General features: G+C 39.1%; 2 protein-coding genes and 2 long non-coding RNA genes across 10 annotated transcripts in view; 2 read left to right on the plus strand and 2 right to left on the minus strand.

Moving 5' to 3' along the window:
- The window catches only part of mllt10 (MLLT10 histone lysine methyltransferase DOT1L cofactor), a 325623-nt gene extending 324073 nt beyond the window's left edge, over positions 1–1550 (minus strand). For 2 of the 7 annotated variants that reach the window (XM_078538350.1, XM_078538343.1), the window contains exon 1: positions 1083–1550. In XM_078538350.1, coding sequence (XP_078394476.1) covers positions 1083–1227 — 145 coding nt within the window. In that variant the 5' untranslated portion in view covers positions 1228–1550. The remainder of the gene's footprint in view (positions 1–1082) is intronic. The other 5 variants (XM_078538371.1, XM_078538370.1, XM_078538367.1 and 2 more) reach the window with 4 other exon arrangements.
- A 330-nt stretch (positions 1551–1880) lies between these two features.
- Positions 1881–5266, plus strand: LOC144678639 (uncharacterized). The gene is made up of 2 exons (XR_013576152.1): positions 1881–2080; positions 3052–5266. It is a non-coding gene; the product is annotated as an uncharacterized LOC144678639 (long non-coding RNA).
- LOC144678640 (uncharacterized) lies at positions 4589–10077 on the minus strand. Its single transcript, XR_013576153.1, has 2 exons — positions 9939–10077; positions 4589–8046 (listed from the first exon to the last, which is right to left on the minus strand). It is a non-coding gene; the product is annotated as an uncharacterized LOC144678640 (long non-coding RNA).
- Positions 8813–12271, plus strand: skida1 (SKI/DACH domain containing 1). The gene is made up of 2 exons (XM_078538374.1): positions 8813–9012; positions 9177–12271. The coding sequence occupies exon 2, from the start codon at positions 9183–9185 to the stop codon at positions 11703–11705; it is 2523 nt and encodes an 840-aa protein (XP_078394500.1). The 5' UTR covers positions 8813–9012; positions 9177–9182; the 3' UTR covers positions 11706–12271.
- The last annotated feature ends 207 nt before the right edge of the window (positions 12272–12478 follow it).

Genomic DNA, 12478 nt, shown 5'->3' on the forward strand with positions numbered 1-12478 from the left:
AACAATGCAGAAATATGTGCATTCACACTTTTCATTTACATACACACACATATATATATACATACACACATGGCTACATGCTTTATGCACATACATGTACTCACACATGCATCCATGTAGTGTTGGCACATAAATAATAATAGATACGTTTTTATATACAGGCGTACATGCACATGAAGATGCATGCAGATTTAAGCAGACCAGCACTTAACGACACAGCACATGAAAGTACACGCACATCATACATGCAGACAAATATACAACAGAGGCATTAAACACACATACCCATACAGCATATACACAAGTACACATACACGTGCAGACACACGCACCTATCTAGAGATGCATATAGATGCACTACATATACACACTAAGACATATATACAAAAAGTACCTGGATCTGCACCTTAAATGCTGTAATCTGCAGGCCTATGGGCCGGGTGCAGGAAGGTGGGATTAGAAAGGGCACCTGGGTGTCCTCGGGCTGGCATGGACAACATGGGCCGAATGGCCTCCTTCTGTGCTGTAACTTTTGTATGGTACTATGCGCAGAAATTTGGAATATAGAACTGGACTATACCATTTAGCCTCTCAAGCCTGTTCCGCCATTCAATTAGATGCACATATATATATATATATATATACGCACCTGCACGAGTATAGCCACATGTAGGCATATGCAGACATTCATTTACACACATGCAGAGACATATATCCACCAATTACTAATTCTATTGCATCATTCCGATTAAATGGAGGAAACTATAAAGTCACAACATGGAATCTAGAAAGTTAGGCATCATCTCTAATCAAATGGGGCGCTTTATATTAAGAGCACATGAGAAAACATCGATCCTCCACTGTAAACAATTCTTATTAAAGCAAGGACGACATCGCTTGAACATTCTGAAGATTTTTTTGTGAGTAGACCTCAGACCTTCCCAAGCCTAAAACTGATGCGGAGTTGAAGGAGAAAGTCAGGACAGGGCCGAGGCCCGGGGCCGAGGCCTCCACGCCCAGGCTGGAGTGTTTCCTTGCACTGCAGTTTCTGCTTTAATATATATATATTTTTTTGTTTTTACCTTGATGAACGGCAACATTACAACCGTGTCCGTCACAGTAAACGAGGGGGTTTTCAGCCCAGCCTCTCTCGTCTGAGCAAACGCAACAGCCGCCAATCATCTCCTTCATATTTGAAAAGTCAGCCGGAAGTCCACTTGAAACCATCTACGAGTAGAAGAGAAAAGAGAGGAAAAAGATAGGGGAGAAAAATAGAAAAGGGAGGGGGAGAAGAATCTTGTTTTTAAATTCACGTCCCACATTGCTGCAGACCCATATTGACGCGGGGAGGTTGTGTGCGTGCGTGTGTGGTTGGGGGGAGGGGAAGCACTCACAACCGCCGGAGCTCAGGTTTGGCCGACAGCTCGAGCAGGCGCACTGGCGACCCACGAAGGTAGAACGAAGCGGGGGGAGGGGCATGCGCGAGAATATTCACGCGCAACCGAAATTGTTAACGGAAACTGCGCGAGCCTCCAGCACTCAGTGAGTGTGTGTGTGTTTGTTTAGTGCGCGGAGAGGGGGAGGAAATAGATTTCTTATGATTGACAGCTCGTCGACCAATAGGCCGCTCCCGTTTAGAAGCCCAATCAGCCCATTCCAGGACACTCCGGGTCTTCTTTTTAAAAAAATGAAATGGGGATTTCAGCTTCCGGTTGTGCTGCTTTCTTTAAAAAAAATCCTTTCCTCCTCCTCCTCGTGCGCGCATTGATGGACTAAATGGGCATTGTGGGTATATAAATGAGCCAAAGCTGGAACGAGCGAAGGTTAAAGGTGACTCACTCAACCTATCCTTACCCACGTGAATCAGACTAAGTAGTTGCAGATCCCAACATTTGAGTTGCAGAGCGCAGCAGAGGGGGGGATCTGGAAAGTTACAAATAGTTTAATTTTACTTTGTTTTTTTATATATATACATGTATATAGGATCTGCTCCAGCTTTTGAACTTTAAATATCCCGGGGAATACAGCAAAAAGAGTATATTAAAAAAAATCATTTTTTGAGGTAATCACCCTGTTCACGGTAGGTTCGTTAAATCTGCAAAAGGCGCGCTGCAAGCTAGAGTTAAAATATAGTATTATTTACCAGGTTTATAAGGAGAGCCAAAATACAGAGCTATCAAACTAATTGGTTTTTTAAAAGATTGATTATACCTTAGATTCAAACGCTTTAAATAAAGGGACGATAATATTAAAAATGGAAAGAAGCGCTGACACTGGAATTTCTCAATGCATTGCGTTAGACACTGCTGATTGCAAACATCTTGTTATAAAAAACTTCACTGAAAATTCTTCTTTCCCGGTATTTTTCCGGAGATCTTTGCATTAAAAAGGTTTAATCAACTGTTTTGCGATAATCCTACTTCCATGTCACCAGTTAAAGAATGTTGAGATTTACATTGGACGAAATGTTGTGAATTACTTTTTAAAAATAATCTGTATAAAGTCAGAAAAATACATGAACACCGGAATTTGCAAACCTGGTAATCCTTTATATATGTTCGGTTTGTCGCCATAAGAGCTCTTTGATTCCTGAAAATATTGCTTATGATATGTATACTTAGAGATTAAAAGGGAATACCGCGTCGCTTTAAGACGTTGAATTCGCGAAAACCAACATATTTCTGCGGGAAACCCCAGATGTGCTTTGTCCGCGCTTGGACATTTTGTGTTTCCAACTTTATTTTCATTGAAAACATCCAAAATGAAATTTATCTTCAACCTAGACATTTGCTATTTAAAACATTTTACGCCGCTATGGATTAGAAATGTACAAGTGATTTTCGAGATCGAGAATGAATTCCCTTTGTTTCTGCCTTGCTGCCCACGAACCCAACAACGGCGTGTTTGGAAATGGCTTACCTTCTGTGCTTTAAGATCGACAAAAGTGTTTCCATGCATATTAGATCTCAGGAGCTCTTCAGCGATCGTTATAAATATAGCAATCGGTGTTTAATGCACTATATATTTTCCTAATCTTCTTGTTTCTTTAAGGACTGCCTTGCCGAGCACGTTGTTGCAGTAAGTAGACCCCCGCCTTCTGAATCGGTTACGTTACGACCCTCTAGTCCATCCTAATTCTGCTGCTGCCAGTCGAATTGAATGCCGAACTTTCAAAGGAAGTGGCCTACAACTCCAGTAACAGCCCAGAAAAAAATAAATATTTTCCTCAAAATGTACTTTTTCTTATGCATCTTTGAGCACTGCAGTTATTTAAATTTGATTGAAGTCAATGCGTTTTAAGCACAGCAAGGAAAAATAAATCGCAAAGTCTCTGTCCCCAAGTCCCAATAATATTGTTGCAAAATGTTTTCCTAGTTTTGAAAGAAATCGTCTTGTTTCTCTTTCTTATAAGGCACAATCAACAGACTGCATTCAAAAACCTCTGCAAAGTTTTAATTCTGCATGGAATTGTGAATCCAAACAGGAAAAAGTAAATTCTACTTCCGAGTAGATATTCAGTGAAACTATAGAAATGGTTCGCTCTGCTTTATCACAATGTACTAAAACTGGAAATCGTTTCATTTTTTCATCAGATGTGTTGTATCAGTATAAGCACATACCAGGTTTAGAAAGAAGGTTGAAATTGGTTTAGTCAGAGGCAACGCTCTTTGTTTTTATATGTTGCTAATCGTTAGTTATTGCATAGCCACAAAGTAATTGTACTCCAAATTTCGAGTTCTAAAAATCCAATAACACGTGAATTTTATAAGATGATTAGGATTTTAAAGGATATTTATCACAAACTAAGTGATTAGAATACAACTAATAATAATATAATTTCAGCCTTTATTCTTGTCGGTTAGCGTAGCAAAATTGCATAAGCCAGTGTCTTGAAAGTACTTTTTTTTATTTTCAGCTCAAGGTATTGTTAGCTAACAGCTATCTGAGTCTATTGAGGTACTTGTTGTATCCCCTAACTTGATTGGTAAATGCAGGTTTCTGAAGAAACATTTCAGTTTTTAAATAGACAACACAGGGAAGGTCATCCCTCAACAAATTATAATACTATTTAGGACATTACCACTTTTGCCATCTGACTGGAGTTAACCATTTCTTACATCATTTAAGCGATTTATACTACTTTCAGAATTTGATGCAAGCTGAAATCACAGAACTTGCGTGGGTAGATTTTTTTGATCATGATCACTTGGTTCACCAGAAAACTCTGAATTCCTACTTTATTTCTCTTAGTACCTATTACTGGAATATTGATACTTGTGAGAGAGGAATATAGTCCTCCTTAGCTGCTTTTTCTTGCTAAACCATTATCAGTAAGAAAGGGCGTCCTTTCTTTTTAGCAGAATGCACACTCTTATGGTCTGTCGAGAACAAAGCCTCCCCAGCCCCCCTTTTGCATGTTCAATGCTTTGCAAATTTAGAAAGGCTGCATTGAGTTCGGGATAGGTCAGGGGGCAGGAGAGGGGTAGAAAGGTCAACACATTTTGATTATGGGTCAGTAGACAATTGGCATACAGTCTATATGCAAGTAAAATAGAACAAATTCCTGATGGAAATCCATCCTGGACGGTTCAAGTCGCAGTTAACATTTATTTTTCAACTAACCAAAATTTTCTTTTTTGCTTGCTTTCACCTAAAAAGAAAAAAAAACTATTCAGCTTGTGATGAATTTGCAGAAAAACCAAACAATATGTAAATATTCTGCGCAACTGATACATTTATAAAGTGTCACTTTTTGCGATGCTTAAAATTTATCACAGAAGTGATGCTCGTTGTTTTTTTAACACTATGCCATTCAGGCAAACACAATTACAATACTTTATAAGTAAACAGGATTGGTGAAAACTTAGATGTTTCTTGAACAAATATACAATATTAATCCGCATCTTGGTGCCATACAGTTCAAATAGTTCTCCTGTACTAAATCTCAACCGTCCTTTTTATCTATCCCATATTAAAATGTACCTTACTATTAATTGTAGATTAACAGATCGTTCTGATGTGATTATTGGTTTGCTACATGTCGGGACTTTTGACTAGAGATATAAAAGTCTCATTAATTCGATAAAGTGTGTCATTAAAACGTCTGCTTTTCCATCTTATCGATATGTTATATATTGTGACTGCACAATCTTGTAAACTGTTTTATATGCTAAATATCATACTTTCTAAAGTACATGTTTTAACGGTGCAGCTGATTGCGTGGTTGTAAAAGTTTATTTCGACGAATAAAACGCTTTTTGATCAACGAGGGAAGCAAGAAATAATTCTGCAAATGTGTGAGTGTTGTCTCTTTCTGATAGCGGTGAATAAAAATAGACTGGGGCCTCTGACTTTAAAAAACATGAACCATCGCACAATATGAAGTTAAACAGGCCACTAGGCTTTTATTTATTTCGGGGTAAATTGATAAATAAGATTTGTTGACGATTGAGATCGAAGCTGTTGATATACAAATTCATCCAAACACAGATGACAGTTGGGGTTTAAAACAAGCACATTAAGTTCTACTGTCCTTTGTGATTTAAAAATATGTTCATAATGTAATTTAAATAAAGCAACAGTATTTATCTAAATATTTTTTTAAAACCACAACATGATATTTTGTGTGAGTGAAAATCACATTTGATTATTTACCCTACTACTGGAGTATCCATCTCGTTTGACAGTTTTATTTCTGCAACTAATTTTTGTTTCCTATTTGTCCCGACGTACAGAAAATATCTTGCAGTAAATGTGGATTGTTTTGTATTTACTGAATGTTCAAATATAGCAAATTAGTGCCTCAAACTTGTTTTTATGTTATTGCTCCAAATTATATTTATTCACACAATAAGTTTAATGTATCAAATGGGGATCGTATGTATCTGCGGGAATCACCTGCTATTGTAATTAGAACAATCATTGTTGTCCTATGAAGGATGTTGCTGTCGCTGGGATCAAATCATTTACAATGGTCTTATATTTGATTAAAATGACAGGCAGCCACCTTGCTGTGCTATCTCGCTGTTATCAATTCAGACATTCAGACATGTAGTCGTTGGGTAAAAATACATATAAAACCCCTGCGTGCAGTTGTATGAATACATTGGCGTATTTTCCCTGATATTTGAATCAAGGATTTTACTCCTATACTTCTATTATGTATGTTGGTAGCTAGTGACCAAAAACAGCTCGCCATGATAATCCATCCGGAGGCAACCTGTCCGTGTACTTATGGAAGGGCCTCGAAAAGCTTCTCTTCTGATTCAACCCCTTGTTCCTAAACAGCTTGGGATATACGGCGTTTAGTGATGTGCAAGAGCGACCTGTCATTTTCTGTCAAATATTGATGGTGAAAAAAAACTGATGGCAGAATTAAACAGCAAAAAATGGTTGTATAAAATGCAAGTAATGACAGTAATTGTTCGGTAATTTTGTGAATTATACGCCGAAATTATTAAATATGCCTTAGTTGTTCTCATTTTAGCATAAACAGGAGTTCCCCAAATGCCTTGCGTGCCCCAAATGGACGGCCATTACATGTTTTGCCCTTATGGTCCCCATAATCCAGTTTTATACATTACATCAGCTGCATAAATTTAAAGTGATTTGATGATTATTCCATTGTACTGTGTGTAGAATATTAAATAATGGCAAGAGCCATATGTGCGTAGAATTTGTCTCTATGTTGTCTGTTGAGTTTTTTTACAGCACATTGTGCAAATCATAATCCAAAATTCCTTTAATAACAATCAATATATCTTTATGGAGATGAAGGCCGGGCTGTAAAGATGACCTATACTTGGGTGAAGCGCAACTATTGTGACTGAGTCTCTGTTTTGACACATTTTATGATACTGTGAACCTAAGAATTCATACAAACCAAGAACCGTTTAAGCGGAAGGCTAATAAAGAAGCATTAAAGATCTGCTTGTCGTCAGCAATAACTGCAATGATGCGTTGTCTAGTGCATTGACCATTAAATGAAGTTTGATTGTAGAAATAACTGGCTCCCTTTCATCGCTTCAGTAACCCATCGCCCCTCTGCAGTTCAGTACTGTTGCGCCGCAAATAACGCCTGTGTTCCGCCTAATATGCACTGGGTCACACTAATTTTCAGGCTTTCTCTCGGATTGCTTATAAGTTTGTGTGTAGACCTTTTCTGGCGATCTATATGTGTATCATGTTCGGTTTTACACTTGTAAGAATAGTGCTTGGCTATTGTACAAAACGTTTCTTATATACCTAGTCAAAGCGCTCAACTGCCGTACAAGATTTTTACACGCTGCCTGTAATCGACTCCCTTTATGCTCAACTGCCCGGTCAGAAGAGCTTCACGAAGATTAAATTATTAAGATATTCAATCACTGATCCACTCTGCTTTTTCTCCACCGCAGTAAAATCTAAAGTTTAATGTTGTTGCGGACGTCTTCATGGCAGTTTCCAGATACCTGCTTCTCCAATAGCGAGGTGGCCATTGTGAAAACGGATTTCTGTGAAAGGCACAAAATACGTGTGATCCATTTAGCCTGTTTTCATCCAGTAGAGGAGAGAAACTTTGACTCTAATTTACTATATATGTTTAGTTTCATGAGACATACAGTGTATGATATCCATGTTTATGATCCATACTGTAGATGTTATGCTAATCTGCTGTGTGAACTGCGAGGAAGTTCACTAGTCTTATTCAGTGAGGGACTGTTGCAATACCATATTTATCACATGGAGATCTTTGTATGTGTGTGGGTGGGAGGATTGCACGCTAGCATTTAAAACTATATTTTTTAAGGAACAATTTTCCTTTTTCGGAAACGTAAGGCAAATTTAAAATTAGTATTTTAAAATATGTAAATATATCGCAATGCCTCTTGATTACTGCAATCCGAAAGTTCCAGTTAATACGTGGTTCTCTGTTAATGGCTTCATTCTATGGGCTCAGTTGTACGTTTTGAAGAATGGGAAAATAAGCCTTGCATTTAGCTAGTTGCAGACGCTCGTCCAGCATTAATGTCGTACGCTGTGCTGAAGCAAGGTTCCCAATTCATTCTGCAAATAACAGTTAAACAGGGAAATGTTAAATGCATGATTATATACTTTTAGAATTCTGTTCTATCCTGGATATATTGTGGGCGTTTATCCCCTTCACATTGTTAAACACGTGTTGATAAACCAGTAAGACAATATATAAGAAATAAAATTCAATTTGTCTAAGAACGCGCAATCTTGAGCCGCCTTTAGTGCAAACTCTAGGCTGAATCTGGAAAGGTGATTTTTCCCCTAAGGATAAAATATGTCTTATATTAAAACTGCAAAATATTATTAATATTTTTCTTATGAAATATGAATAGAACTTTTGACTTAAAGGAATGAATGCCCCCGGAAGCCTATGGGAGACTCTCTTTCTTCAAATAAATACAATATCCATATAATATCTGTATCAACATTTTGAATCGAAAACACTGGTTGACCTAAACAATGTAGAAAGTCAAGTATAAAACTATTAAGTACAGGCTTTTATATACATTTATATCTACAACGTCGGAAGGCATAAGAAATAAATGCATAAAATAACCCAGGTAGCTTGCGGCTGCTGAAGCGCTTTTTTGGATGATGTTTTGTCTTGGCGGGGGGAGGGGGTCGGTCGTGGTGGGGGGGGGGGGTGGGGGGAGGGGGGGTGTTGGGGAGGTGGTGTGTATATTAAAGATTTGCATACTAACTGTATTTACTTCAGCAAGAGGGTGGGAGTATAAGGCTATGCTAATTAGTGGGGGATTTTTGGAAGGGGGTGGAATATCAATTTTTATTGCATCACCTGTCAGTGACATCCAATCAGAGCTGGCTTTAGGGGAATTAATTGATGAAGGTGTCTCCCGACGAACTCACTTCACTCTGTCATCTTATTTGTGGGAGAAGCAGCGGCGGGAATAGCAGCTGCATTTTTTCTCTCTCTTTTCATTCTCTCTTATACAATACAGTATATCCATGAGTATTTGGAAAAATTAAAGATTGCAGGTATAGAAATGCGCATAACTTGAAAATTAAGCTTCAGATAAAGATCACGCGATGCTGATATTTTAAAATATATATTATACCATGTGTTATGTATTAAATATCTCCCAAAGTTTTTTTTTTACTCAGCTGTATCAGAAACAATAATCATATGTGTTTTTAAACAGGATGCCATGAGGAATGTCGAATTCCGCAGTCGATGTTTTTTTCCAGCGAATGTGGGACATAATTTAGGTGGCGAAATGGGAGACTTGGAGTCGGGTTATGAAGAAGTGGATGGCGTGAGACTTGGTTATCTTATAATTAAGGGGAAACAAATGTTTGCGCTTTCCCAAGTATTCACTAATCTGCTGAAAAATATACCCAGGACAACCGTACACAAAAGGATGGACCATCTAAACGTGAAGAAACATCACTGCGATTTGGAAGAATTAAGAAAACTCAAGGCCATAAATTCTATTGCTTTTCATGCAGCTAAATGCACTCTAATTTCTCGGGAAGACGTGGAAGCCCTGTACACTTCGTGCAAAACTGAACGAGTTCTTAAGACCAAGAGGAGAAAAATAAACAGGACATTGTTATCAACCGAACTCAACCAGGAGAAAACCCCCACTGATCGCTACGCGAGTTTTTTGAAAGAGAACAAAGTTTGGTTGAGTTTGAATGGAAAACCCCAGCCTTTGGCTGGAATGAGCAGGGCTTTGCAAGGAGACGGCAGCTCGCTACCGGCCTCCAATCTACCTCAATTCTACAGCAAATTTACCAGCCACAGTTACACTGAAATGATCCGATCACATTGCAAAATCCCCCAAAACTACGAAACTGCTGAAATATCAAGCAACTGTGTAGCACTTCACACAAATCACTCCTTATTTCGGAGCATGATTTGCAGACATCCCGTGCTTTACCAATCCGCCATCGCCTATTACCCTAAGTCTCCAAACGCTACCGGTTTGACGTATTACTTCAGGCGCAAAAGTTCGTGTGAAATCACTCAAAAACATTTGGGGAGTTCAAGCACCGCCAAGCGGGTCTTGCTGGCGGCAGCTACTCCCAAATCTTGCAAAGTTAAAGGAGGGTATCAGTGCTTGAATAAATTTCATGTTGCCAGCGGACTGCATTGTAACCAGGGGCCCTTGCAAGAAAGCTGCAGCAGCGATTCAGAGTCGAGCTCCTTCTCTGATCGCGCAGACAACGACTCGGACTTTGGGTCAAGTTTGTCGAGTTCCAGCAACTCGGCTTCTTCGGACGAGGAGGAGGAGGACTCGGTGTCCGAATCCTCCGACGTAACCTCGGCCAGTGACGAAGACAGCTCGTCCGAATCTGATTCTAGCTCCGTTTCCAGCCAAGTTTCGGTTCAAAGCATACGGTTCAGGCGCACCAGTTTCTCGAGCATCTGCAGCAAGCCTCTCGTCCTAACGCAGCCGAGTTTCCACTACCAGTTCCAAGCCAAAAGCAATAATGTCGTGTATGAAACAGCCAGTAGCGATCTCCTCGAAGGGCGAACTTCCCATTGTAATTTAAAGTCCGCGACCATTGTTAAGAGAAACGAGCAGAACTGGACTATTAAGGCACATAACGTATGCTGCTCAACTGGCTATGGAAGTTGCTTTGCCGAGATAAATAATGATAGGATATCTGAGCTTGCATTCCCACATTCCGAAATTTCACATTATCTAAAGAGGACTGAATCGACAATTAACTGCGCTAAAGAAGGGGGCCCTGCACCTAACCCGAAGGGAAACACCGAGTTTCCACAACAAAGAACATTAACAGAGTCAAAGAAATGCCTTGGAGCATCTATATCACACTGTGCAGAAGAAAACAATGTGACAATAGTTTCCGAGCCTGCAGACAACGATTCTCCATTAGCAGTAAATACAGAAAGAGAATCGAAAATCGGCAATTTCGTCGCACTATCCTCAGCTTTCCAGAGTTTAAACACGGACAGCAGTCAGGGCCCCGCCGTCCGCATCCAGAGTGACGATGCAGACATGGGGAAAACAATTATGCACAATATTACAGTAAAACTGGAAAAAAATAGCTGTGAGGAAGAGTACGGATATGTGACTCAACAGCCCAGAAAGAAACTCAAGTATGCGTGCAATGTTTCGAAGCGAGCAGTGACCACTTTAAGGGAAAATAAAATACGAGACTGTTTTTCGACTAAAGCAACAGAAAGCCATTCGTGCACTGAAAGGGCCACCACTTCCCAAAACGCATGCAGACGGAGCGAAGACCTTCAACGCACTTTAAACATTCCAGTATTAGAGGACTGCGAGTTTCGAAACGGTGCAAGAATAAGAAGGAATTACAGGACTTTAGTGTTGGGGAAACAGCACACTTTGCAAAACTCGTCAGTCAAAACAATTGTGAAATCAGAGAATCCGCGTCTTACAGGTAAAACAGATGTGCATGAAGGAACACTAGAAGAATTTGCTGGTACAAATAAACGTAAACGAGTAGCCAATGGTGTAGCATCCACGGTGAAAAGGCCATTTAATTTCATGGCAAATTTTCCCTCTCCACCGTCACTAATTATTGGCAACGATGGGGATTTGTGCCCTGCTTATTCACTGAACTCTACTAAGGATCCCGAAGCACCTCAGAAGGCCCATCCCGTGTGGAAATGGCAGATGGGTGGTGCTGTAATACCTCTCCCGCCTAGCCATAAATTCAGACGATTTAACTTATGAAAGAGATATTTTGGATAAGGAAACTTCTGCTTGTGCAAATTTATATTAAAAAATTACTTTCCTGTTTTCTTTGTCATGAGCCATGACCGGATATTAAGTCTCGACATACAGCAAATTTTCATATTGGAATATTGTTTTAAAGACCTTAAACCTTTCGTGTGGATTATTCTTTTGATTGACCAAACACTGCTATCTACTGACCGAGGCATTCCACCGTACACTTTCTGAATTACTAATGTCACTTTGAGGTTGTTTTACAGTTGTTTTCGAGCAATTTAAATAAAAAAAAATCAATGTTCAATTTATAAGTCAGTACCTCCACAAGGTTACTGCACACTGTACGTCAGAAGTCGACATAGTGAAATGTTAGAAATGAGTCATTAAATTTATGCACTACAGTTTTAAATCGCAAATGACTTGATGTTTTGCCTGAGTGATTGATTATGCTGTATTGAATCCGTGGCAAAGTATGAATGTGTGTTTAACTTAAAAAAGGAAAAAAATGTACTTTCATCTGAGTCAATATGGCCGTCATTCTATATAAAATAAGCCTTTATCTTGAAAAAGTCCATATCATTGTTGTTTAGATAGATAAGCGCAAGCAGGTTACTGATTTCAAAGCTTTGTTGTCTTTAGTTCTTAAACGTAAAATAATTGCTTTAAATGCTCACCATTGGAACTCTGAGAATAGCTACAAAATTAATCCTAGTTACAGTGCTAATGCTTCATAAGTGTTTTCATCTGACCTAACTTTACAGACTTGCACACAAGTA

This window comes from Cetorhinus maximus, chromosome 3 (assembly GCF_964194155.1).
Source record: "Cetorhinus maximus chromosome 3, sCetMax3.hap1.1, whole genome shotgun sequence".
Lineage (NCBI taxonomy): Eukaryota > Metazoa > Chordata > Chondrichthyes > Lamniformes > Cetorhinidae > Cetorhinus > Cetorhinus maximus.

Bases quoted from the DNA above. Each gene is read 5' to 3' on its own strand.
- skida1 (XM_078538374.1), top strand. From the start codon at position 9,183: ATGAGGAATGTCGAATTCCGCAGTCGATGTTTTTTTCCAGCGAATGTG.